This window comes from Alligator mississippiensis, chromosome 4, assembly GCF_030867095.1.
Source record: "Alligator mississippiensis isolate rAllMis1 chromosome 4, rAllMis1, whole genome shotgun sequence".
Taxonomy (NCBI): domain Eukaryota; kingdom Metazoa; phylum Chordata; order Crocodylia; family Alligatoridae; genus Alligator; species Alligator mississippiensis.
The window spans coordinates 253,602,347-253,628,708 of record NC_081827.1 but is presented as its reverse complement, the minus strand read 5'-3'; the positions used below and the strand labels follow the sequence as shown (position 1 = coordinate 253,628,708).

At 61.8% G+C, this 26,362-nt stretch overlaps 3 protein-coding genes and 1 long non-coding RNA gene across 9 annotated transcripts in view; 2 read left to right on the top strand and 2 right to left on the bottom strand.

Annotated features, from left to right (window-relative positions):
* ARPC2 (actin related protein 2/3 complex subunit 2) overlaps positions 1 to 4,957 on the bottom strand; it is a 29,741-nt gene extending 24,784 nt beyond the window's left edge. Inside the window, exon 1 of one of the 2 annotated variants that reach the window (XM_059727523.1) lies at positions 4,756 to 4,957. In XM_059727523.1, coding sequence (XP_059583506.1) covers positions 4,756 to 4,829 — 74 coding nt within the window. In that variant the 5' untranslated portion in view covers positions 4,830 to 4,957. The remainder of the gene's footprint in view (positions 1 to 4,755) is intronic. The other variant, XM_019483287.2, reaches the window with a different exon arrangement.
* Positions 4,958 to 5,048: 91 nt separating this feature from the next.
* Positions 5,049 to 10,000, top strand: LOC109282178 (uncharacterized). Of its 3 annotated transcripts, XR_009462153.1 has the most exons (4): positions 5,050 to 5,293; positions 7,281 to 7,652; positions 7,897 to 8,113; positions 8,647 to 10,000. It is a non-coding gene; the product is annotated as an uncharacterized LOC109282178 (long non-coding RNA). The 3 variants fall into 3 exon arrangements; XR_009462154.1 differs by having other exon boundaries at positions 5,049 to 7,810; XR_002089100.2 differs by having other exon boundaries at positions 5,052 to 7,652.
* A 2,555-nt stretch (positions 10,001 to 12,555) lies between these two features.
* Positions 12,556 to 17,482, top strand: CXCR1 (C-X-C motif chemokine receptor 1). 3 transcript variants are annotated; one of them, XM_019483283.2, is made up of 2 exons: positions 12,556 to 12,642; positions 15,181 to 17,482. In XM_019483283.2, exon 2 carries the CDS (start codon positions 15,184 to 15,186, stop codon positions 16,279 to 16,281), a length of 1,098 nt encoding a protein of 365 aa, XP_019338828.2. In that variant the 5' UTR covers positions 12,556 to 12,642; positions 15,181 to 15,183; the 3' UTR covers positions 16,282 to 17,482. The 3 variants fall into 3 exon arrangements, with proteins under 3 accessions (XP_019338828.2, XP_059583501.1, XP_019338830.2); XM_059727518.1 differs by lacking the exon at positions 12,556 to 12,642 and adding an exon at positions 13,032 to 13,943; XM_019483285.2 differs by lacking the exon at positions 12,556 to 12,642 and adding an exon at positions 13,032 to 13,943 and having other exon boundaries at positions 15,178 to 17,482.
* Positions 17,483 to 18,285: 803 nt separating this feature from the next.
* Positions 18,286 to 23,349, bottom strand: RUFY4 (RUN and FYVE domain containing 4). The gene is made up of 12 exons (XM_014600523.3): positions 22,977 to 23,349; positions 22,741 to 22,813; positions 22,077 to 22,183; positions 21,766 to 21,888; positions 21,546 to 21,652; positions 21,290 to 21,436; positions 21,112 to 21,145; positions 19,811 to 20,221; positions 19,552 to 19,637; positions 19,309 to 19,443; positions 18,635 to 18,748; positions 18,286 to 18,514 (listed from the first exon to the last, which is right to left on the bottom strand). Exons 2-12 carry the CDS (start codon positions 22,784 to 22,786, stop codon positions 18,412 to 18,414), a joined length of 1,413 nt encoding a protein of 470 aa, XP_014456009.1. The 5' UTR covers positions 22,787 to 22,813; positions 22,977 to 23,349; the 3' UTR covers positions 18,286 to 18,411.
* Between the last annotated feature and the right edge of the window lie 3,013 nt (positions 23,350 to 26,362).

Below are 26,362 nucleotides of genomic sequence, written 5' to 3'. Positions count from 1 at the left end.
ACTTCCAAGTCCTGCAGTTTTGCTTCCGAGGTGACAAACGTTCTCAGCCTTATGCAACAATTCTGATTTTTCTGTTTAAATAAGAGGAGGAAGAGATCATTACAAATTGTCCTCTTGCCTTCTCTGTAAAACAGAACTGGGTGCCGATGCAGACTTGGCTGGTAATCAGACTAAAGCATCACATAATTCATAAGTAACGGCCTCTAATCGATACCAAAGGACAGAGATGGTTGCAAAGGACATCTCTGGTTCTGAAAGGCAAAATAATAAAACAGTCTCTGGAAGCTTGTACAGCTCCGAGTGCGGCTATCTAGGGCTGAGGCTATCTAAGGGCCGCGCAAGAGCGGATCGGTATGCTGCAAACTTGTTGGAAAAATAACACTGTGATAAAATAAAAAGTTACAAGAGAGGTATCGCATTAAAGGAGAGGGGTTTGGATTGTGCTAGGCCCTGTTCACACCAACACGGTGCCTTTTGGTTCAGGCTCCAGTCTTGTGGGACTCTGTGACAGTGTTAGGAAGTCTCTGCTCGCCCCCCGGGAACTGATGTACGGTGTGAAGCAGCTCTGACAAAGGGCACGGTGCAACCACAGCCCCAAGAACCACAGGAAGGAACCAGGCAGCAGGTGGAGAGAGTAGGGACCGGAGGCTCTGAATTGCAGCAGCCCTTGCTCTTCTCGGACCTGCACTAATTTTGGCAGGGCATTTCTGCACTTCCACGTCCAGCTGTGGGGGGAATACAGACCCATCGAGATGCCTGTCCAGACTCCTGCGGCCCCTCGGGCCGAAGGCAGTGCAGCTTATGATGTGAACAAACAAATGTGACCGCGTGTATCTGGAGTCAAAGAGCCTGCCACAAACCTGCCGGCTCCCTTCCGGGTTCAGGGCAGGCCCCTGCACGCAGCTGCTTTTCAGGGTAGGGTGCAAAGCCGGCAGCCAGCGACTCCCACGCTTTGCAAACACATTTGCTTCTCTGAAGAGCACAGAGGCCTAACCTGGCTGTTTTAGATCCACTGTGGACAAATGCGGCATCCTCTGGCTCATAGCCACATCCTCCCCGGGCTAAGCATCAACACCCGGAGCTCTACAAAGCACGATGTGTGCCCTAAGCAGCTTACACTCTAAGTCGACGGGTAATAAAGATGAAGCACAAAGCGAAGCCTGATTCTATGGCATTTCCTGCTAAGATGATTTAGGACAACACAGCTAAGACAATTTGAGCTAAACTGCATTTGCAGCCACACGCTGAAGGACAAATTCCCAATAACCACATCCTGCCACTGCTGAGAAGCCCATCTTTCAATGCCAACTGTATCACGACTGCACAGGTAAAATCAAGCACATTTTTCCCTGGCGAGCTGCTCCCCCGCATAGGGTACAAATGCCAAATTAGTCACAGAGCCTGGCGAAGTCAATCTCCTGAACAAAGACAGACTCTCGCTCGACAGCAACCACTGAAACATGTTGATTTGCAATTCACCTTTGCACTACATGCGACACCCGACACAACCAGAACGCTCCTCGATAGATTTATGGTAATAGGTAACTTGACATTTGTCCAAATCCCCTGCTTCTTTTTTAGACTCTTTTAATTATGGTAGAAAAAGGGATTTCCTAGATGGTTAGCTTGCTTGTGATTTGCATCAAGCTGCATATGGACAGAAAATAGAATTAAGCTCAGCCAGCAGCCTATCTGGGGGGTTAGTTCAATAATATCTACCTTAAATTTACCAGATTTTTAAAGACAAAAAGTGGTTTTGTAATTAAAAGACTCATGCATATTTCCTTTGTTCATCCACAGGGGTAGCACGTTGCACTGCTTCTCATCACTGCCTCCTTCAAGATTTTAGGAGCTGCAGATCTCACTCATCCCCTCATCTCGCTTTTGCTCATGGGAAGGAAAACAAGTGTGTCGTCTCCCAATCAGTTTCTTAGCCATTGACTGGTCACTGAACTGCTCTGGTCAAATTAATTTACATGAAAATGAGTCTGTCCGTAGCTGTGGATGTGGTACCTGCTAGCAGACACTGACAGCCCTTTTGCAGAGTCTGAACCCAGCTGCTTAGCCAGCATCTTCTTCCTGTTCAGCAGTTTGATCCTCTGAAGCTTTGGCAGGAAAAGCACAGCTTGAGGTTTCCCCTTAGTTTAAACGATCTTAAATTATGTCGAATTGAGGCCTTTTACCCCAGGCTGTCAAAGCCTATTTTAAATATAGGTTTTAAATAAAAAGCCATTGATTTTGGTCTTCTTCCTACCCAATGCTGACGATAGCTCTGGCTGCACATTCGTTAGGGTTGCCAATGAAATGACGAGTCCTTCATTTCCATCTCTTAAGTTAAAAAGGCTCTTGATAGTGCATCCATCAGCAGGCTAATATGTCTTCTCCTGGACGGCTGGGACTCAGGGCATGCTCAGAGTGGACTATCAAGAGCTGTTTTCAATCACCAGCTCTCGTGACCTGAGCGAGAGACAGGAGGAGTTCAGCTCTGGCCTGCAGGCAACACGTGGAAGCAGACCAGAGATGGATGAAGGGCAGTCATAAGCAAAGGCTTCACTCCCCCGGGGGAAGAGAGGACGCTTTTAGGGGAGATGTTTCAGGCCATCTCTGCTGATAGGACGTTGCTCATCTAAGATCGCAGAGGTGCTCCCAGAGACACTCCCAGTGTAATAATGGCACCTAGGCGGCATATAGGAGACCTCGCAGGCGAACGACTCTGCTTGCCAGCTTTTCCATGACATCTCATGCGGATGCTCAGCACACAGAGCGAGCTCACACTGGGTGGGATTTCGGCAGTCTGCTCCACCACCGCATCACAAAGGGCAAAGATGCCTTTCACCTAGGGCTCCCCAAGCACTTGACAGCCCAGATACCCTCTCCAGTTTATGGCTGGCAACACACGGGTTAAATGATGCACCAACGTCACAAAGCGAGTCGGTGACAACGAATCTGGGATGTAGATCCTCGCCTCCCAGTCTGCACTTCGACCCCGAGACCCAGCTGTTGCAGAGGCTGATGGCAAATTCACGTCTGTCCACTGCTAATGCATCAAATAGGGAATACATGCGGTCTGCTGCATAGCGAGAGAGGATTCAGGATGCCTGTGCTCTTTTCCTTGATCATCACGGCCCCCTCATTTTGCCCCTATCCAGACTACCCTGCAACTGTCCCCTAGAAATGCCTTGATCAAACAGCTGAAATAACAGAATAAAAAATTGGCTGGAGGGCCACACCCAGAGCGTGGTGGTTGATGGGTCGCATTCGACCTGGAGGGCTGTGGGCAGTGGGGTCACCCAGGGCTCGGTCCTCGGGCCCGCGCTGTTCAACATCTTCATCAGAGACTTGGACGAGGGGGTGAAAAGCACCTTGTTCAAATTCACAGACAACACTAAGATGTGGGGGGATGTGGACACGCTAGAAGGGAGGAATAGGCTGCAATCGGACCTAGACGGGTTACAGGGGTGGGTGGATGAGAACAGGATGGGTTTCAACACTGACAAGTGCAAGGTGCTGCACCTGGGGAGGAAGAACCAGCAGCAGACCTAGAGGCTGGGAACTCCCCTCTCGTCAGTGCAGAGGCAGGAAAGGATCTTCATTATTGATGCCAAAATGAACATGGACCGACAGTGCGGGGACACGGTCAGGAAGGCCAACCGCACCTTGTCGTGCATCCACAGATGCATCTCGAGCAGGTCCAAGGAGGTGATCCTCCCCCTCTACGCGACACTGGTCAGGCCGCAGCTGGAGTACTGCGTCCAGTTCTGGGCACCGCACGTCAGGAGGGATGTGGGCAGCATGGAGAGGGTCCAGAGGAGGCCACCCGCATGATCAGGGGGCAGCAGGACAGGCCCTACGAGGAGAGGCGACAGGACCTGAACCTGTTCAGCCTCCACAAGAGAAGGCTGAGGGGGATCTGGTGGCCATTTACAAACTGGCCAGGGGGGACCAGCAGGCATTGGGGGAGTCCCTGTTCCCCCGAGCACTACTGGGGGTAACAAGGAATAATGGCTACAAGTTGACAGAGAGCAGATTCAGACTAGACATCAGGAGGCGCGACTTCACCGTCAGGGCGGCCAGGATCTGGAACCAGCTTCCAAGGGAAGTGGTGCTGGCTGCTGCCCTGGGGGGCTTCAAGAGGAGGCTGGACGAACACCTCGCCGGGGCTGTCTGACCCCAGCGCTGTTTCCTGCCAGGGCAGGGGGTCGGACCGGACGATGTGCATCGACCCGACCGACGACGAACTCTGAAAGAAAGACACTCTGCTATCTCCGCGGTCCCCTGCCCAGAACCAGCTGCTTGGTTTCCAACGTTTGGCGTTTCAGGGACGGCAAGAGACCTCCTGTCCTTGCTGCACAAGGCCTACACCATGAGACCGGCGTCTCCCTACACCCTTCGCCCGGGGCCTGCCTACACAGGAGCGTCTTGGTATCAGCTAGAGAAAAAGAAGAAATGCAGAAGTGACAACTTCCTCCCCAGGCGGCGGCGGCGGCGGCAGCGGCGGCTCCACCAAGACGGCGCAGAACCGACGCGGGGTTTTCTGTTTCGGAGCTAGACGTCTGCGTGCAGACAAGAGGCCGAGGGATCGCAACCGGGACGGACCGGACCGGCGCCGTGCGGACGCGGACCAGCCTCGGGCGGAGCCGGTCGCTGACCCCAACCCCCAACTAGTGGTGCGACCCTCAACCCCTCCCCTCGCCTCACTCCTGCCCCTCCCCCACCCAGCGCAGCCCCTCCCCCACCTCAGCCCCTCCCTCTCACCCGGCGGCCGCGCCGTCGAGCTTGAGCGCGAGCGTCTCCTCGATGATGCGGTTGTTGACCTCGAGCAGGATCATGGCGGCGGTCCGGCGCCCGGTGTGGGGGGGGGGGGTCGGACGGCGGCCGGGAGGGGTCTGTCAGGCGCCGGAGCCCACTGCACGCGCTGCGGGGCCGCCCGAGCTCTGCGCCGCTTCCGCTTCCGCTTCCTCGCCCCCGCCCCCGCCACTCGTCACTTCCGGGAGGCGGCGAGGAGGCGGAAGTGGGCAGGAGAAGGGCGGGCGGGCGCGGGCCGCGGGGAGGTTGTGCGCATGCGCACCAGAGACGCCTTCCTTGGCCCTGCAGAGCATCCACGTGTGCAAGGGAACTGCACGGGTTCCGCAAGGGTGTGCGTGGGATGCACGTGTGCGCGGGCATGGGGTTTGCACGCGTGCCAGAGATCCTCACACGTGCAAGGCATCTGTAGGTGTGCATGAGATCCGTGCACGGCTGTGGGATCCTGACGTGTGCCCGGGATTGGTACTGTTACCTGGGATCCGCATGGGTGCGCAGGTGCTATCCATGTGTCTGGGATCCATGTGTGCCCGGGATCCGCATGTGTGCCCGGGATCCACACGTGTGCACAGGTGCTATCCGTGTGCCCAGGATCTGCATGTGTGCATGGGATGGACCCGTGTGCACAGGTTCTATCCATGTGCCTGGGATCTGCACGTGTGCATGGGACGGACCCATGTGCCTGGGATGGACCCGTGTGCACAGGTGCTATCCATGTGCCCGGGATCTGCATGTGTGCATGGGACTGACCCGTGTGCCTGGGATCGACCCGTGTGCACAGGTGCTATCCATGTGCCCGGGATCTGCATGTGTGCATGGGACTGACCCGTGTGCCTGGGATCGACCCGTGTGCACAGGTGCTATCCATATGCCCGGGATCTGCATGTGTGCATGGGACTGACCCGTGTGCCTGGGATCGACCCGTGTGCACAGGTGCTATCCATGTGCCCGGGATCTGCATGTGTGCATGGGACTGACCCGTGTGCCTGGGATCGACCCGTGTGCACAGGTGCTATCCATATGCCCGGGATCTGCATGTGTGCATGGGACTGACCCGTGTGCCTGGGATCGACCCGTGTGCACAGGTGCTATCCATGTGCCCGGGATCTGCATGTGTGCATGGGACTGACCCGTGTGCCTGGGATCGACCCGTGTGCACAGGTGCTATCCATATGCCCGGGATCTGCATGTGTGCATGGGACTGACCCATGTGCCTGGGATGGACCCGTGTGCACAGGTGCTATCCATGTGCCTGGGATCTGCATGTGTGCATGGGACTGACCCATGTGCCTGGGATGGACCCGTGTGCACAGGTGCTATCCATGTGCCTGGGATCTGCATGTGTGCATGGGACGGACCCATGTGCCTGGGATGGACCCGTGTGCACAGGTGCTATCCATGTGCCCGGGATCTGCATGTGTGCATGGGACTGACCCGTGTGCCTGGGATCGACCCGTGTGCACAGGTGCTATCCATATGCCCGGGATCTGCATGTGTGCATGGGACTGACCCGTGTGCCTGGGATCGACCCGTGTGCACAGGTGCTATCCATATGCCCGGGATCTGCATGTGTGCATGGGACTGACCCGTGTGCCTGGGATCGACCCGTGTGCACAGGTGCTATCCATGTGCCTGGGATCTGCATGTGTGCATGGGACGGACCCATGTGCCTGGGATGGACCCGTGTGCACAGGTGCTATCCATGTGCCCGGGATCTGCATGTGTGCATGGGACTGACCCGTGTGCCTGGGATCGACCCGTGTGCACAGGTGCTATCCATATGCCCGGGATCTGCATGTGTGCATGGGACTGACCCGTGTGCCTGGGATCGACCCGTGTGCACAGGTGCTATCCATATGCCCGGGATCTGCATGTGTGCATGGGACTGACCCGTGTGCCTGGGATCGACCCGTGTGCACAGGTGCTATCCATGTGCCCGGGATCTGCATGTGTGCATGGGACTGACCCGTGTGCCTGGGATCGACCCGTGTGCACAGGTGCTATCCATATGCCCGGGATCTGCATGTGTGCATGGGACTGACCCATGTGCCTGGGATCGACCCGTGTGCACAGGTGCTATCCATGTGCCTGGGATCTGCATGTGTGCATGGGACGGACCCATGTGCCTGGGATGGACCCGTGTGCACAGGTGCTATCCATGTGCCCGGGATCCGTCTACCACCTGCAAGAGCCTCTCTGGCTGCTGGCTGCGGGCAGGGAGCAGGCACGTGCTGGTGCCGCCTGCGCCGCTGTGCAGTTTCCGGGGCTCGGTGTCGGTGCGCTGGCAGGAGGCAGCACAACCCAAGGACCCCATCTTCGTCGTCCTGTCGTCATCTCCAAGGCTCCCTCCTCCCAGCTGAGGGGGAAGCCCATGACAAGCCCTCCAGGCGCTGCGCTATCCTGCCGCCTGGCTGGAGGGTGCCGGCTGCTCCGGTGAGGAAGTCACTAATGAAAGTCAAACATGTCTGTTTTTGCAGGGGTCTCGCTGGAAAGCTGCCCAGACTTAAGTGTGAGCGCGTGACACCTGTGTAAGAATGAATCCCCAGGAAGCCATAGAGAAAAAAACCCAATTGCAATGCCACATTTCTAAAAGAGGTGGCAAAAGTTACACCCCCCCGACCAAAGCAAAAGGTGAGACTTGCAGCAGCAGCAAGGCAGAGCGCTGGAGATCCCGAGAGATGCCTTGACGAAGAAGGGCCGCGTGCTGATGGAGACGCCGCAGGGCCTGATTTGCTGTGGTATCAATGAGCCCAAGGTGTGGATGGAGCGGTACGCCGTCCTGACGGAGCAGCAGGTGAGAGACCTCATCTCCGTGCTGGAGGAAGCCAAGTTCATGGGAGATCCTTCCAGTAAGGAGCTTTATGCTTTATCTAGAATCTGAAGACAAATCCATTTATCTGGGGCCACAATTCTGGGAGACTCCGAGTCACCTTGAGGGAGATTCCCAGCCGGGGACTTCAATCCACGAGGCCTCTCGCCTCCTGGGCACGTGGGACATCCCCTACCAGTCAGTCAGCTCCTATGTTGCCTGCAGGGGGGTGATGGTGAAAAACAAGGCAAAAAACTGAAACAAGTCAAAATTTCATTGTCTAGTGACTGCGATGCTAAATGCTGAGTATGAGTTTGAGCTGACCCTACGGCACTGGGGAGACTACTGATGCCAAAACCTCGAGCAGGGGCGGGGAGCAGATGCCAAAACCTCGAGCAGATGCAAGCAGGGGAGATGCTCCAGCTGTGGGGAGACGGCGAGGAGCTCCGTCTGCAAGAGCGCCGTGCCTGACGAGCTCTTTGCTTGTCTGAACAACCGGAGGTGAGTAACGTCTGTCTCTAGCAGACGCCCTTGAGCGGGGGTTTCCCTGGGAGACCTGGTGCCTGCAGGGCCCAGCGCCATTGCAGGACGTGCCTGCTTCTTTCCATGCCTGGGCACTGGTCAAACGGGGGACGTGCCCAGCTAAAACTTCAGCCAGCAGCCCCAGCCCACGGCCGCCCCCTCCCCACCGCTATCTCTTCTGACGCGGTTCAAACATTGGTATCACTGATTTGCAACAGCAAGTGCAAGCAGCATAGGCAGGGCCTAGGCTGAATGCTCCCTGGGAGGCAGCAGCCTCATCAATGGGCATGTGGAGGGTGCCAGGGACCCCTGCAAGCTGGACCGGGGCAGGTGAAGGGAGCTCAGGGCACCTGAGCCAAAAAAAGGTTGAGGTGACGGTCACAGCATCAGAGGGGCCTGCAGAAGGGTGGGCGCGTAGTGGGATCACCATGGAAGGCGACAGGAGCGTTAACACTTTAGACCTATGAAATAATTTCCCCCTTTTCTTTTTTCTCCTTTAATGAATTATTAAGGAGGAGCACTGATAAAATGCTGAGGAAGAAGTTGCTGCCGGCCCAGGACAGGCTGCAGCAGCATGTAGTGGCACTTGGGGTAATAGCTGATGCTGTGGACGAGGTTCACAGAGAAGCCACGATAGCAAATGTTGCTGGAGGGAGAGCGGGCATCACGGGCAGGATCACCCACATTGTGGCGCGCTGCATTGTCCCCGAGACCTTTGTTGTATGTCTGATGCTCTCCAGCAGACAGCTTGTCATCTATATAGTAGGCAGTGCGATGGGTGCAGCAGTGACTGCCTCCGACATATCACTGGAGAGTCAAGCCAAGAAGGGGGAGAGAAGCAGGATCCAGACAAAGGTCAGGCTGTGCTGAAGCAAATCCAGAAGTGCATAAAACAGCTCTCTAACGAACAACAGGATTCAGAAAGCAATTTTGATCATGATCTGCTGCTTATGATCCTGCAAATTGGGTCAGCAGCAAGGTGGACCGCTCTCAACACCATGAAGATGTTCAAAGGTGGAAAGCGGCTGAGTAATGCCGGCTACGTTGCAAGATTCGCAGGAGCTAACGTGTGTCCTGATAACCCTGAAAACCTGATCCGTCTTCTGTGTAGTCAAGAACTTCAAAGATGCCAAAAGAGAGCTGACATCTGAGATCCGAGAGACAGCCGCTGAACTGGAGCGAGTGATTTACCAAGCCAACTACACGTATGAGGCACTGATTGGAAAGAAACTCAAGACGACGCAACACTGCTGCTGGGTGCTGGCACCGGTGAGGTTGCAGCCCTGCACCTTGTGCCCCACCATCGGCACAGAAAGCTGGGGGGCATGTGCCCCCCCATGCATCACATACGGCGAGAGACCAGAACCAAACCGTGAGGAATAATAATGGGCCTGAGCATCCATCTCCAACGGCTGCAGCTAGCGTTAAAGGGACTCAGGACCTCACCCAACAATGTGCGTATGACTAGCGAGAACATGCAGACAGTGCCCGTCCTGCAGGCCTCGGACATGGGCAGTATCTGAAAGGCCACGATGGTAAGAAATCCTCCCTTCCAGCAGTGTATCTTGCCCCGGGACATCAATCCCAGCTAACTGGCACCTTCCCAGTCCAGAGGAAACCTGGTTCAGGCCCTTTCACAAACATCAGTGAAACCAAGAAATGTGACTTAAACCCATCCAAAACACTTCTTAGACTATTAGCCAGCTATATTAGTCTATCCCCAGTGAACGCAGGGGATAGGCTGGAGGGAAAACTGGAGGGCTCTGCAAATGCAGGAATGCTGGCTGATGATACGCGCCACCTTCCTCCTGGGTCTCAGGATCCTTGTTGATTCTTGTACCAGGACCAATAAAAGCTCAGGCTACAGACCTGTCTCTCGGCTCTTTTGTAACTGGGGTGGTGATAATTGAGGGCCCCCCAGTGGCACTGAGTGCTGGTTGCAGCCCAGGCTGGGGCTGTGCCCGGCTGTGCTAATGCTTCTGCCATGCAGGGTCCTGGCTACAGGCTCTTGTCCCCCCGCTCACGCTGCCTTGGTGTGGGGCAGGCAGGGATTTGCTCCTTGCTTAGCCTGGCCTGGCCTGGGGGGTTTCCCCTTCTACTGAGGTAGGGGTCTTTGGGGTCAGCCTGGCCTGCGAGAGGCTCCAGTGAGCTGCCATTAAGCTCAGGGCCAGTGTGGGGGGACCCAGGACTTGTCCTGGGAGAGCAGGAGGGGGCTGTGTCTGTGCATGCATGTATGGACATCCACATGTCTGTGTGCAGGGTCATGTGTGCACGTGTCTGCATGCATAGACATCCACATACCTAGGTCTGTGCATGCATGTATGGACATCCACATGTCTGTGTGCAGGGTCATGTGTGCACGTGTCTGCATGCATAGACATCCACATACCTAGGCATGCATGTGTTTGTGTGGTGGGTGTGTCAGTGCAGGTGTGTGATGTGCACGCATGTCTGCATTTGTATGCATGCATGTGTCTGCACATCCGCATGTGTGTGCGCATGGGTGTCTGCATGCATGTATGGATGCCCCTGTGTCTGTATACATGCAGGCATGTGTGTGTCCACGTCTATGCATCCACATGTATGCATGTGTGTGTTAGGGTAACGATATGGATATTAGGGAGCACTCAGCGTGCAGCTGAATGAAGGCTTTGTTCCTGTGTCTGGGCAGAGCTGCTGGTCACATTGCAGAATGAGGTATTAAAATAACCTTGCGAATGCTTAGGCAAGTAGTTTCTTTAACAATGCAATGGTGTGCAGGGAACGTGATTCCTTGTGTAAGAAGAACAAGATGCATCCCACCAGCTATTGTCTCCAGGAGATAAAGCAGAAGCAAGACCTTGGAGATAGTGCTGAAATCAGCAAAGAACCAGAAGGAACCCGCGACTGACCGAGAGTACCTAAGTTAATAGGCTTTCGTGTGCAGTCTTAGCAGAGGCATGTGAACGAGGGAAATGCATAGGCAGTTTCATGCTAATGAAGCAAGCAGGAAGAGCTTGAGATGGGAGAAGAAATGGGTGGAACCCGAGGAGGGACGTAAGTGGAGTGAATGTTAATGAGCATAACCCAAGGTGTATAAAATGTGAACAGAACTGATGTTCAGAACTGCTCCCCGTGTTCACAGGCTGGGTGTCGGTGAGGGACCGCGCCCGAAGCTGTCTCCATTTTGAGTAAAACTATTGCGAGCAATGTATGCAAGTAGTGTTCGCTCCCTGCTTGCTCTGCCTAATGAGTAACAGGATCTTTAAGCGATTAGACCATCATCTCCCTAGTCGTTAGGCGCCTCATGTAGTCAGGGTCTAACAGTGTGTGCACACACATGCACGTGTATGCATCTGCATGTGCGTGCATGCATGCATAGATGTCTGCAGGTATGTCCCTGTGGCTGTCTGCATGTATGCCTGTGCGTGTCTCTATATTCATGTGTTCATGCACCCGTGTGTGTGTGTGTGTGTGTACATCACCGCTCCCTGCTGGACACACTCGCAGGCTGGCAGGGACCTGCTTCTCCGAGTGGCTGTGTCACACCTCCTCCTGCACCGTGCCACCGCTGCTGCTGCGCACGCGTGCACAAGGCTGCTTCCTGCCCTCCGCTGCTGGGCTGAGCTCAGAGGCCTGCTCTGCAGCTCTGCCCCCTCTCCATGACTCCCCCCAGCACCCTCCCACCCGGGGCTTGGGGCTTTGCTCCCCAAACCCTCTGCTCCCAGCATGGACCCTACCTTGGCAGGGAGAGAGGGGAGAGGATGCCCCCATCCATGCCCTGCCTGTCGGTCCCAGTGAAGGTGCTGTACAACTCTGAGTGCGGGACCAAGCTCCCAGCTCGTGACCCCAGCCCTGTGCCAGTGTCGTCAGGGGCCCTGCCCATGTCCAGAGCTGGCAGGGGCAGGAAAGGCCCCCCCTGGTATGACCTATGCTTCCCCCTGCCCCAGACTGTGAATGAAAGCAGTTTTGGGGTTGCTCTGGGTTACCCCCACTCCCAATGCCCCCCCATTGAGGAAGAGCAGGTCCAGGCCTGGCTCCCAGGGGGTGCTGGGGGCTGGCATGGCCAGTCCGCCCCTACTCAACCTCTCCTTCCCCCTGCCCCCATGGGTGCTGTTTGCCTCTCATCCTCACGGCGAGGCAGCTCCTTCTGCAGAGATGGGAAACTGAGTCAGGGAGCGGCTAGGCCGGTTGCTCCTGGTGCTGCAGTGAGATTCCTGCTCCCCCCGCTGCAGGCTGGCCCCGGGAGGGCACCGTGCCCCGGTTCCCTTGCCAGCTCCCGGGGCTCTGTGCACCGGGGACCCCGTAGCCCCTCTCTGTTGCACGCCAGTGGGTGGGGCAAGAGCACCTGGGTGGGGCAGGGTGCCAGGTCCCAGTCCCTGCCTCCATGGGGCGGAGAGGGTGGGGGGTATAAATGGGAGGATTTTGCATTTCTCTCGCACTTCAGGTTTTGCAAACTCAGTTCCTCTTCAGCTGCGGCCAGAGCCTGGCTTGGGGCTGGGATCGCTGGGTGCTGCCCAGAGGCATAGGTGAGCATGTGGGGGGCACCGAGGAGCCCTGGCAGTGGACCGGGGTATGGGGTGGGAAGCCCGGACCCCAGAGCTGAAACCGAGGCTGAGGCTGGGGCGGCCGAGGGCCCGTGTTGGAGACACGTGGGGTCAGGAGGGTGGTGCAGCTGGGACACCCCGGACCCCCATCCACATGGCTGGTGTAAGGGCCGGAGGAGTCTGGGGCAGCTGCAGTGCAGGAAGGCCGTGCAAATCTGGGGGTTCATTTTGGGGCTGACGGGAGGGGACGGGGAGCCGTGGGGGACTCGGGCTGCGCCTACCCCCAGCAGCAGGCGGCTGTGATGCTCTCGCAGCCTCCCAGCCCCTCCGCCCAGCACGGCCCTGGCTCGCTCCCCTTGCTCCATCCTCATCCTCGGGGCTGTGGGCTCCATCCCCCTTGTGCCACCCCCATAAGCGGCCTCCTCATAACAAGGTAAACTGAGGCAGGCGCTCAGAGGAGAAAGGGGAAGACCATGCTCCATGCCAGGCACTGGCAGAGCACTGAGCAGCCGGGGCACGTGCTGGGCTGGCACGTGCCTTCGACCCCCCGGCCTCCTTGCAGCTCGGGCGGAGGTGGCCCTGGGTGCCAGGGGAGGGTGTTGGCAGGGGCCGGGAGCAGGTTGGGAAACCTGCACCTCTTCCTGTTGCTCAGCCGCTCTCCCGCCCAGCTGCCGGCTCTGATGTCCTCACCCTGCCGCAATCCTGGGGCCCAGGGAGGACGTGAGTCATCGCGGCACGGGGCTCCCCTACCTAGGCTTTGCCCAGGCCAGAGGTCATGGACCTGCCCAGGATAGATGCCAGGTCCAGCCTGACCCCCGGCACCGGCCTGGCAGCTGGGACACAGAGAGAGGGTCCTGGCTGGAGCGGGCAGGAGCTGAGTGGACAATTTGGCCCCGCTTCCATCCTTGGCTCGTCACGGCCAGATCCGGCTGGGGACACAGCCCCAACCCTTTGCATCTCTCCAGGTGCCAGGCACCAACAACAGGGGCTTGATTGCCCCCTGCCCTGTCCCGGGTTCGAGGAGAGGGTGCCGGGAGGGGCTGCAGGGCGCTGAGGTTTGGTGCACGTGGCCCAGCACCGGGGCGTGAACGCCGGCCCCACCTGTGCGACTCCCGCACGCCCGGGCGGCTCCTCCAGGCCCGTGACTCAGTGCCGGGGAAGCGGAGGTGCGGCCGGCGCGCGAGCAGAGGCGTCGCTGTGCTCCGGGGGAACCGGGCTGCGCTCCGGCACCGGGTGCCCCCAGGACTCCCGGTCCCCGGGACAGGACCCCTCAGCCCTGGCTGGTAAGAGGGGCTGTGCTGTGGGTGGGGGGCTTGGGACAGAGCCAAGGGCCTGGCTTTCCTCCCCCCAACCTCCCACCCAGCTCGTGCCCCTCGAGGACTCCCCGGGGTGGCACTGGGGGGCAGCTGGGGCAATGCCGCACCCACCCTGTCTTGGCTGCCTGCCATGTAGGTGTTTCCCCTCCTGTTGTTGCAGGTATCGGGTTTTCCCCCTGTCCCCCCGAGGCGCTGGGTGCTGGCTGTAGCCCAGGCTGGGGCTGTGCCAATGCTCCTGCTGGGACTCAGCCCCGCGGGGTCCTGGCTACAGGCTCTTGCCCCCCTACTCATGCTGCCTTGGGGGAGTAGGCAGGGATTTGCCCCCTGACTTAGCCTGGTCCGGCCGGGGTGGCTTCCCCTCCCTCTGCAGCAGGGGCCTGGCCTGGGCCTGGGCTCTCTCCCGCACCCACCAACCCCCCCGGCAGCAGCAGGATGTTGGTGGCCGTGGACCCCCTGCTTTCCTGGGGCAGGGGTGGGGGCGATGCCCGGGGCAATGGTGTTGTGCGGCTCTGAGCTTGCACATGGGGTTTGTCTGGGGGCTGATCCTGCCAAGGTCTGGATGTGACCCCACAGCTCCCCACCAGCCCCACAGCACTGGGACTCTAAGGACCCTGCTATACATGACATATATTACACAACTGACTGGCGAATCGCGCAACAGGTGTAAACCGGCCGAACCTGCAGAGTAATTCTCACTTAATAAGAATGGCCATCCAGCTACAAAAACAGCCGACCAGCTACAAAGTCAGTGCTTGACAATGCGTAACAACCCCAGAGCTGGTTTCTATCCAGCCTTAATGTGAAAACATTGCAGGGCCCTTTAAGACCCCGGCCACACATGACATATATGATGCCACTGACTGGTGAATTGTGTGATCCATGTAGCTGGGCCACACCTGCAAAATGATTATCGCATGTGGCACTGGTTAGTCACGTGATAAATGTAGACTGTGGAAAGTCACAAAAATGGCTGTCCAGCCACAAAAAGAGCCACGAAGTAGGTGCTTGAGAATGGGTGACAACTTTGGTGTCTATCCAGCCTTCATCTGAAGGTGTAGTAGGGCCGGGGGGTGGGTTGCTGCATCTGGGGCCAGGCTGAAAATTTCCAGGTGCCTTTGGGTAGCAAATCTGGCTGCTTGGAGGAGCATGGGCTGCCCCCGGCGGCCCATGCCTTATGTTCCTCCTGTTCTCTCCTCCCAAGCAGGGGATGAACCGAACGTTGGGGATGGGCGAGCTGTCGAACGCGGACCTCCAGGACCTACTGGGGAACTACAGCTATGATTACTACGGCTACGGCACTGGCTTGCCCGACCTGAATTTGGTGTTCTCCAGCCCCTGCCGGCCGGAGGTCTCGGAGGCCAACAAGTACATGGTGGCCGTCACCTACTGCCTGGTCTTCCTGCTGAGTGTGGTGGGCAACGCGCTGGTGGTGCTGGTGGTGTCCTCCAACCGGACCGGGCGCTCGGTCACCGACGTCTACCTGCTGCACCTGGCCGTGGCTGACCTGCTCTTCGCCCTGTCTCTGCCACTCTGGGCCGTGTACCGGGTTCATGAGTGGATCTTCGGGACCTTCATGTGCAAAGCTGTGTCGGCACTCCAGGAGGTCAACTTCTACAGTGGCATCCTGCTGCTGGCCTGCATCAGCGTGGACCGGTACCTGGCCATCGTGCATGCCACGCGGGCGGCCACGAACAAGCGGCACTGGGTGGTGCCCATGTGTATCACCATCTGGATCCTGTCACTGCTGCTCTCGTTGCCCGTCTTCCTCTTCCGCGAGGCTTTCCGGGTGCCCAATGGCACCACCGTGTGCTACGAGCAGATCGGCCAGGACACGGCGCGCATACGTGTGGTTCTGCGCATCTTGCCCCAGACCTTCGGCTTCATGCTGCCCTTGCTGATCATGCTCTTCTGCTACGGCGTCACCGTGCACACGCTGTGCCAGACGCGCAACGCGCAGCGGCAGCGGGCCATGCGGGTCATCCTGGCCGTGGTGCTGGTCTTCCTCGTGTGCTGGCTGCCCTACCACCTCACACTGCTGGCCGACACACTTATGCGCCTGGGGTCCCTGAGCGAGACGTGCCAGCGCCGGGGCCAGATCGACACGGCCCTCTCGGCCACGCAGATCCTGGGCTTCTCGCACAGCTGCCTCAACCCCGTCATCTACGCCTTCATCGGCCACAAGTTCCGTGCCAACTTCCTCAAGATCCTGGCGCAGCGTGGCCTGCTCAGCAAAGAGACCGCGGCCCGCTACGGCCGTGGCGGCTCCTTCGCCTCCTCCTCCGCCAACACCTCCACCACGCTCTGAGCCCCTGGCTGTGCCCTCCTCAGCCGGGCAGCACCCCCTGCCTCCGGCTCCTGGACTCCAGGCACCGGCTTTGGCTGCCCGTGGTCCCCGATTCCCTCCTGCCTGCTGTGGCCGGGGTCCCTCGTGTCCCTGCCACCTGCTGTGCAGTGACCCGTGGCCTTGGACTTGGATGTATGCAGCTGCAACCCTCCCTCCCCACCCCCCTGCAGCCTAGGGGGGCCTTGGGAGCTCCGGGGAGAAGTCCCGGGTGGCATGGGGGATGCCCGCGGTGACCAGGACAGGAGCGCGGCACAGGGTGGATTCACAGCAACTGCTCCCGCAGCTTGAAACATGCATGTGCATGGATGTAGCAGGGTGCACATGTATGGGATGAGCGTGTGTGCACGTGTATTTGTGTGTGCATGGATGGATGTGGGGTGCGTGTATGTGTGTGCGCTTGTTTGTGGGGGGTGCACACAGATGTGAGTGTGCATGCATGTATTGTGTGCATGTGTCTGTGTCTGTGGGGGACTTTACGTGGATGTGATGGTGCGCGTGTGATCATGTATGGTGTGTATATGGGGCTGTTTACATGGATGTGGGGCTGCATGTGTGTGTGCGTGCATGCTGGTGTGTGGGGGCTGTATGTGGATGTGAGGGTGCATGCATGTGTTGTGTGCACGCGTGTGCATATATGTGGGGGCTGTACATGGATGTGGTGCTGTGAGTGTGTGCATTCTTTGTGTGCAGGTGTGTGCTTGTATGCAGGGGCCTATACATGGATGTTGGGTGTGTGTGTGTGCACATGTATTGTGTGAGTGCATGTGCATATAGGTTGAGGCTGTACATGGATGCAGGGCTGCATGTGTGCACATATATTGTGTGTATATCTATGGGGGCTGTACATGGATGTGGGGGCGGATGTGTGTGCATGTATTGTGTCCATGTGTGTGCTTGTGTGTGGGAGGCTGTGTAGAGCATATAGATGCTGGGCTGCTTGTGTATATCCATGTGTGTGCTTGTACGCGGGGGGTAGTCCATGGCGGTGGGGGGCACATGCCTGCATTGGGTCCATGCGTGTGCATAGCTGTGGGGGCTGTACATGGCTGTGGGGCTGTGTGTGTGCACTCGCTGCGTGTGCCTATATGTGGGGGGGGATGCTGGGTGTGTGTGCACACGCAAATAAACAAGCCTTTGCCTGGAGCGTGGCCAGGTCCCCTAATGACGCACTCTCTCATTACAGGCGTGAGCACCCCGGGGGGTGCTCTGTGTGATGCCCTGTTCCCTCCTCGCCGTGCATGGGGGGCCGTGCCTCAGTTTCCCCTGCTCCTTCCCACGCAGGCTCTTCCCCTCAGCCCTGACACCCAGGAGGTCCTCGGTCACCTCCTCTAGCTCCACCCCAGAGCCAGCCGCGTTACCCCGACACCCTGGGGCTGGTGTTTCCAGGATGTTTCCCAAGATACCCTGCAAGTGCTGCCACATCCTGTGCGTCCCCCCAGCCCGGGCACCACATCCTGGAAACCACTCGCATCACCTCTGCCGGGCACGGGGGGCAATGCCACCTGCGTCACCCCTGCCGGGCACAGAGGTGCGTCACCCCCGCTGGGCATGGGGGCAATGCCACCTGCCTCCTTCCCATGTGACTGGCAGAAACCCCCCAGGAAGGGGGTGGGGGTGCCTGCCAGGCCCCACAGGGCTGGGGCACATGCCCCTGGGGACAGAGAGCCCGGCTCTCTCTGGCCCCAGGGTGGGGGGAGTTGGGCAGGGACCCCCAGCTGTGTCCTCTGCCTCGGGCAGGGGTGACACAAGCAGCCCCTTGTGCAACGGTGCGAGGGGAAATGGAGGCAGGTTCCCATGAGCGGCAGCTGGGAAGCGTCTTGCCCAACTGGCCCCATTGCAACAACGGGGCCAGGAAGTGTCGGAGGAGCTGGCCGGGGGCGGGGGGAGATCTGCCCCTTCCACCCCCCCAGGGCAGCCTTGGGCCCCCCAGCCGGCTGGACCCCAGGTCGGCGCAGGGAGGAGAGACACGGACGTCCCAGGCGTGCATCAGCGTGTATTGGTGTGTCAGGAGCTGCACCAGGGAGCATCTTGCTGCAGCGGCAGTAGTGGGTTGTTATCCCCGTCTGTCTGCCCGTTCCTGGGGGCCGCGGCTCAGGGGCCCTGCGGGGACCGGGCTTGGGAGCAGGACAGACAGCGCCACTCCCCCCGCACGCTGTCCACGGAGCAGGCCTGGCACACAGCCCTGCCGCACACCCTGGGGGCACGCGAGGGTGTCAGGCTCGCATAGTGCCCTGGGGCAGAGCTGGGAGCAGTTCCTAGGATGCTCTGTGGCAGGGCTGGGGTAGGGGTAGGGGCAGGGGGACCCCACACTCACCTGCACTGGTGGCGGCGGGCGAGGGGGCCGGCAGTGCTGCGGCAGCGGGCGCAGGGGCCCGGGGCTGGGGGGGCGCCGATGCCCTCGCTCTGCTGCCACAGCGAGTCCTTCTCCCTGCAGGGGTGGGGGTATGTTATTGCATGGGGAGCATGTGTGCACGTGTGTGTGTTCACACGTGTGGGTGCCTGCCTGTGCACGTGTGCACATAGGTGTATAGGTGCAACGTGCGCGTGCATGTGTGTGTGCATGTGGGCACGTGTGTGTGCAGGTGCATGCACATGTGAATGTGCATGCATGCGTATCGATGTGCATGTATATGTGCGTGCGTGTGCACTCATGCATATCCTCTGCTCACACTGAGTCCTGGCTACCTGCACACATCATTCACTCCCCCCCCCAAGCCAGTTCTGGGCTTGCACCCGTATGTGCCACATCTTGCGTGTGCAAACCCTGGGCCCTGCACAGGGCTGTGCCCCACTCCCCCGCCAGGCACAGTAGGTTATCAGGGTGGAGGGGGGTGTCAAGGGCCCCAGCGCCATCTCCCAGCCCAGGCGGGGACACGACTGGGCTCCTCTTCCGTTTCCCCATTGCGCTGTGGGGCCAAACTCCCGCAGCTGCGGGTCGGGAGTGAGGGGCACCAGGGGGTTGTGGGGCAGGATGGAGGGGGCACTCACCGCAGCAGTTCCAGCAGCCGCCCCTTCACCTCCCGCTCGACCTCACGCTGTCGCCCCAGCTCCTCCCGTGCCGCCTGCTCCCGTGCCAGGGCTTCGTGCTCGGCCTGCGCCAGGCGCTGCACATCCTGCTGGCACCTGGGCATGGGGCAGGTCTCAGACAGAGTGTGGGGTGGCAGCCCGGGGCCTGGATTGGGCCCCTCCAGCTGGGCACCCCACGTGTGGCCAGGGCTGGGGGGCTTCTACCTGCTCAGCTCATCCTCCCGGGCACGGAGCTCCTGCTCGTGGCGCTGGGCGCTGGCACGGGCTTCAACCAGGTGGGCACACAGGTGCTGGGGGCAGGGGACCACAGCATGCCCCTCACTCCCGACCCACAGCCCCTTCCCCACTGGCGCCCCTCACTCCCAACCCGCAACCCTGCCGGTGCCCCTCACTCCCACATCGCAGCCCCCTGGCCCCAGTCCTGCTGGTGCCCCTCACTCCTGACCCTGGCGCCTGTCCTTACCTCCAGCATCTCTGTGCCCTCCCCGGGGGTCCCCGGCAGCTCCAGCTGGGCCAGGGCCTGGGCCAGCCCCTCCAGGAGGGCTCCATGCTGGGTGCTCAGCGTCACCAGCTGCTCTCGCACCCGCCCCAGCTCGGCTTGGACCCCTGCCAGGGCCTGCCGCAGCCCCGTGGCCTCCGCCTCGGCCTCCCCAGGCTCTTGGGCCCCCACTGCCACCAGAGCCCCGGGCACTGGGGCAGCCGCGTGGTCCCCGGGGCCGGTGGCAGAGGTGTCGGGGCCAGGGCATGTGCTGGGCTGCAGCGAGGGTCCCTGCGAGGCTGGGTAGGGCAGGGGGGCACGGGGATCTGGTTCAGGGCTCTTGGGCTCCTCACGTGTCCGGCTCCCGGTGTCTGGGGGCTGCTGGGGGTCCACGGCCTGGTGCACAGAGCAGAGCGTGGGCCGAGGGGACCATGTGTGCATGTGCCCCTGTACATGCATGTGTGTGAGACAGCACACGCCTGGGTGTGTGCATGTATATATGTGTGCTTGGGTGTGCACATGCATACATTTGTGTGCAGGTGTGTGTACGGGTACATGCATTTGTGTGGGAGGCAGCCCAGGCACGTGTGTGTGTGAATGGGTGCATGCAAGTGTGCGGGTTTGTATATGTATGTGCATGTATGTGAATGTGTAAGTGCATGCACGTGGAGTAGCATTATGCTTCTGTGTGAGTAAGCACATGCATGGGCATATGTGCATGCGTGAGGGCATGTAAGCGAGGACGTGCATGTGTCCAGGTGTGTATGTGAATGTGCACATGCATGTCTGAGCGTCTGCATGTGAGTAAATGTGAGTGCCTGTGTGTATGTGCGTGTGTACATGCCTACCCATGTGCATGCCTATGGCCAGCGCTTCTTCCTGTCCCCCCACTCCCCAGCCTGATCACCCTTGCCCCCAGTGCAGCAGAATCCCCCACCCCCTCATGCCCCCTTGCCTCGGGGACGGCTCTGAGCCCTGGGCACCACCAGCCCCTCCAGTCCCTGGGGGAGCTGGGCGGCTGAGCCAAGGTGCCCCTGGGGCCGGGGCAGACGGATTTGGCCCTGGCACTGTGGCCAGGCCCCCACCACCCACAGCAGGTGCCACAGAGTCTCTGCTCCCCCCTCCCCAATCACTTCTGCTGGTGCGTAGTACCAGGTGTGTGGCCCTTTAAGGTGGTGGCCTTGCCCACTTCTAGCTCCACCCCCTGTGGGGGGGGCATAAATCTGGGGCTATATAAGGAGGGGCTGGAGTAGCACCTGGGCACATTGGGGCTGGGGGGCACCTACCTGGTAGGGCTGGTCCTGGCAGCTGGGGGGGCTCCTGTAGGGAGTGATCATAGCAGGGCTCAGGCATTGTGGGGCTCCCCGGCCCCCCCAGCACGTGCCAGAGCTCGGCTCCAGATCCAGCAGGGCTGGGGGCAAGCAGGGGGCTGCGGGTCAGGAGTGAGGGGCAGGGGCGAATCACCGTGCGGTGCTGGGGGGCCAGCCAGCGTCCAGGCCGGGGGGCTGTGGGTCGAGGCAGAAGGCGACGCCGTCCAGGTCGTAGAGACAGGCCAGGAGGTCGGCACAGAGCTGTGGGTCCAGGAAGGGGCTGCGCGCGTGGTACCAAGCCCTGCAACAGGGGTGGGGGAAACTGAGGCCCGAAGCCATGGGAAGAACCCAGGCATTTGGGCTTGGCCCAGGTGGGGCCAGCCTCCCAGCCCCCCCCGGACCCTGCTCACCTGGTGGCCTGGGGGTCGAGTAGGCAGAGCTGCAGGGTCTCCGCCAGCTGCCTGCGTGCCAGGCAGTAGCGCAGCAGCGCACGGCCACGGCCCAGCGGGGTCCGGAGCTGTGGGACGGGGTCACACGTGGCTGGGGTGGGCAGGCTGGCTGGTGCCCCCCAGCCCTGTGCGGGTCGGGAGTGAGGGGCACCGGCCAGCCTGGGCCCCCCCGCCCAGGCACCTGTGGCAGGTGTCGCACGTGGGTGATGCCCTGGTGCTCGTGGCGCCCGCGCAGGCCCTGGCACAAGAAGTCCCAGTAGTCCTGGCGCTGTCCCCACAGGCTGCGCTTCTCCTTCAGGTCGAACTGGGGGGCAAAGGCGGCACCGTCGGCCCTGGAGACCCCCCCCCATGCCCACCTGGGGGCAAGGGCTGGCTCTGGATGAGCTGGGGGGGCCCTCCAGCTCCTGGGCCCTGCCCTCAGCTGGGGGGGGACTGCCCGGACGCCTGGGTCCCCTCCCTGGATCCCGGGGGGCGGGGGGTCTCAGCTCGTACCTGGAGCAGGAACTCGAGGCGGGCGCAGAGCGCCAGCAGCTCTGGGCTCCCGTCCGTGACGGGTCGGCCCTGGTCCCGGTACCCGCGGGTCAGCGCCGACACCGTGCCTGGAGGGGACCAGCGGGACGGGAGTGAGGGGCACGGGCCGGGCTGGGGGGGCTGCAGGTCGGGAGGAAGGGGTACCGGCCAGACACAATCTGGGCCCTGCTCCGTCGCTGCCCCCCCTCACCTGGGCTCTGGATTCGGACTGGGGGGTGGGGGGGGTAGAGGGGAAGTGAGAGCCGCAGCCGCCCACATGCCCGGAGGGGGTGGTTGGGGGGGGTGGGGATCCCCATGCGGGGCTGTCAAAGGTTGAGGATGAGGGAATCTGAAGCCGTGGGGGGGGCAGGGGGGGCATTGGTGAGCACTGGGGTGGGGGTGCTGGGGCCTCCCTGACCCCTGCCCAGTGCTGCCCCTGAAGCCTGTGGGTGGCTGGGCCGGGGGGGGGGGGGCAGATCACGGTGCCCGTGACTCAGCCCCCCCTGACTCAGTCTCCCCAGAGCTGGCTGTAGGGGAATTAACCCTTCTCAGCCTGGGCTGCCGCCTGCTCCCTGGGCCGGGCCCAAGCTAGAGCAGCCCCTGGGGTCAGGGTCGGGGTCAGGTTTGGGGTCAGGTGGGCGCTCACCCCGCAGGTCGGCGAGGACACGCTGCAGCTCCGTGGCACCCGGCATGGCTCGGACACGCAGGGGGGCCCCGGCCTGGGCAGGAACACACCAGTGTGAGCAGGACGCGTGTCACCCACACGTGCCCAGGGCTCACGCCTGTCCGGGGTCTGAGCCCCCCCAGTGCCTGGTTGTGGGCCTTGGGGTGCAGCACATCCCCCCCCCCGCCCCGTGCCTCAGTTTCCCCTCCGTTGCTCACCGCCGTCCGCCAGCCGGCCGTGCTGAGCTCTCCGTGCCCGGCCCTTTTGCCTGCCGGGGGGGCTGCGCGGCTCCTCGGCTCCCACTTCTCCTTTCCTGCAGGAGCCGTGGGCTTGGGGGAAGCGGCGCCCAAATCCCCTCCCCCAAATCTCTTGGAGGTGGGGGGACTCAAGTGAGGAGTACTGGGGGGGGCTGGGATTGCTTGGGGAGCACTGGACAGGCCTGGGGGGGTAGGGAGAGGACTCGGGGTGGGGGGGGCACGGCCCCATGAGTGGTCCCATGAGTGAGCGTGTCAGGGGCCCTGTACTGCTCGCAGCAGGTGGGGATTCTCCTTGAGCTCCGGGGCTGGGGTGCAGAGGAGGGTTATGGGCAGGTGCCCCCACCCCCTCCCTGAAACAGCCCCCCCCCCGCCCTGCTGGTGCCCCTCACTCCCTGCCCACAGTCCCCTGCCCCCCAGCTGGAGACAGGCACAGACCCCCCTCCCCATCCCAGTGGCAGCCCCCCCCACCCCAGCCCGGCTGCTGCCCCCTTCAGATGCCCTCTGTCAGCAGGGCTGGGGGGGCAGGAGGAGGCCCCCCCACCCTGAGCCCCCCCCCCACCCCAGAGCAGAGGCATGGAGCTGGGGGGGCGGGGGGGAGGGGCACCATAGGTCGGGGGGGGGGTGCAGAGGCTGCGGGTGCCAGCCCCCCCCAGTCCTGCCAGGTCCTGGAGGGGGGGGGGCATTAATTCCCAGTCCAGCTCTAATGGAATTAAATGGCATTGATTGAAGGCTGCGGGCTCTTAAAGGGCCCGCGTCCCTGGGGGGGGTAGGGGGGGGTTTGGTTCTTTCCAGGTCCGGGTCTGAGTCTGAGCAGCCTTAGGGTAGCAGAGACCCCCCCTTCCCCCCAGGGCTGGGATCTGCCCCCCTCTGTGTGTAGGTGGGGGAGCTTGTTGCCATGGGGATGGTGTGGGGGGGGCAAGGCTGGGCCCTGGGGGGGTGTTCTTGTTCCTGGCAGGTGCCCCCCAGGGCTCGTGAGTCCTGGGGGCTGCGGGTCAGGAGTGCGGGGCGCAGTCGAGGCCCTGCCCCGTGTCCCCCCCCCCGGGGGGGCTGTGGTTGGGGTGGGGGTGGTGGAGAGGAAGCGAGAGCGGAGCTGCCCGCAGGCGGGGGCCACTGGCAAAGGGCTGTGCAGGGCAAGGGTAAGGGAAGATGAAGCTGTCTGGGGGGGTCCGAGGCCTCAGGGGCTGTGGGTTTTTGGGGAGTGGATTCCTTCCTGACCCCCCCTCCCAGCACTGGCCTGACACATGGGGGTGGCTAGGCCAAGGGGGGTGACGGTGCCTGTGACTCAGCCCCCCCCACCGCACTCGGACTCCCCAGAGGTGGCTGCAGCGGGAGCCGCCCCTCGTGGGCTGCCGGGGGGGCGTGGCCTGCCCTGCCCATGCTGCATGGGTCCCTGGGTTGGGCCAGGCCTGCGACGACTCGCGTGGAGGCCGTGGCCTGGCGGGTATGTGTCACCCGCGTGTGCCCATGGCTCATCTGCCCAAGGGCTCGGCCCCCATCCATCAGGGCCTGGCTGCGGGCCGCAGGACACCTGGGTCCCCTGTGGCCTGTGCCTCAGTTTCCCCTCCATCGCTCACCCCCAGCTGTGCCAAGCCCCGTGCCTGCCCCCGAGGGCTGGGGGCGCACAGCTCGTCCGTGCCCACTTCTCCTTTCCTGTGGGAGCTGCAGGGGGAAGTGGCGCCCAAATCACCTCCCCCAAAGAGGTGCCCAAGTCCCCTCGTCCAAACCTCTTGAGGGGCTTGGGAGAGTGAGCACGGGGGGAGGGGGGCTGGGATTGCTTGTGGGGGGACACTGGGCAGGCCTGAGAAGTGGAGAGGACTCGGGGGGGCATGACCTGGGCAGCCCCTTGTGCCCCTCCCCCTCCGTGTGTGTGTGTGTGTGTGTGTGTGTGTGTGTGTGTCAGGGGCCCTGTACTGCCGGTGAGAGGTGGGGATTCTCTCTGAGCTCCGGGGCAGGGGCTGGGAGTGCAGAGGAGGGTCATGGGTAGCCCCCCGCTACCCCCAGCCCTGCAGGTGCCCCCCCAATCATTGTGGCAGACCCTCCAGAGCCCAGCTGGCAGGGGGCATCTGAAGGGGGCAGCAGCAGGGCTTGGGGGGGCAGGAGGAGGCCCCCCCCCGCCCTGAACCCCCTCCCAGCCCCCACCCCCTGCAGGGGCGGGCACAGCCCAGAGCCTGGCATGGAGCTGGGGGGGGGGGGGGGGGGGCTGGGCCTGCGCGTTGGGAGTGAAGGGCACCGGAGGGCTGGGGGGGGGCCACAGGCTGCGGTACCAGGCCGGGGGGGGGCGGGGGGGCATTAATTCCCTGTCCAGCTCTAATGGAATTAAATGGGATTGATCTGCAGGGCAGCAGGCTCTTAAAGGGGCCGCATCCCCATGGGGGGGGGGCCGGGGGGGGCCTTGGTTTTGCTCCAGGTCTGGGTTGGAGGGGGGGGGGGAGACGGGATCCCCCACCCCCCAGGCCTGGGATCTGCCCCCCTCTGGGGTCGGGGCCACCCTGGGTGGGGGGGCTGTGAGGATGCACAGCCCCCAGCTTGTTGCCGTGGGGACGGTGTGTGGGGGGGGGATTCTGGGGGGGGGGGGTCCTTGTGTTCCCAGCAGGTGCAGCTGGGGGCTTGGGTGCCCCCCCCCCCCCGCCCGTGAGTGCTGGAGCTGCAAGTCGGGAGTGAGGGGCATGGAGGGGGGGCAGGGGGCTGCTACCTTTGCGTGCAAATTTGCTGCCCCCCCACCAGGCCAGACCTCCCCTTCCTCTCAGCCTGGTGGGGGGGTCCTTCTTGGGCCTGGGGGCCTGCGGCTGCACGCCCCCCCCCGCTGTCCTGGGCCCAGGCAATTCCCTGAGCCTGGTAGGGGGCCGGGGGGGTCCCCACTGAGTGCACCTGAGCCCAGCCCTGCGGTGCCCCCCGCCCCCGCCCCAGGCAGGACCCCCACCCCCCGCCCAGGCCCGGTGCCCGCTCATCCTTGATTTCCCTGGGGCCCGGCGGAGCTAATGCAATTACCCGCTGGCCTCGCGCCCTGCCCGCCTGCCAGCTCGTGGGGGGGGGGGGCAAGGGGGGGCTCCTGGGGTACCCTGAGGGCTTTGGGGGGGCCGGCGGTGCTGATGAATCCTATCTGTGAAATGGGTGCAAGGGGAGGTTGAGGTTCCCTTTGTCCTGCTCGCAGCGGGCTGCGCCGCCGCCCCTCCCCAGGTGGGGAAACTGAGGCACGGGGCGGCCGGGGAGGGGGCCCTTGCGTCCGCGCCCCCCCCCCGCGTGGGGGTCCATCCCGCAGCCCCCCCGCGGTGCGTGACGTGCGGGGGCGGGCCCGGGGGCGGGGCTGGCCCCACGCCCGCGCACTGCGGGGCCGGACACGCGCGGCC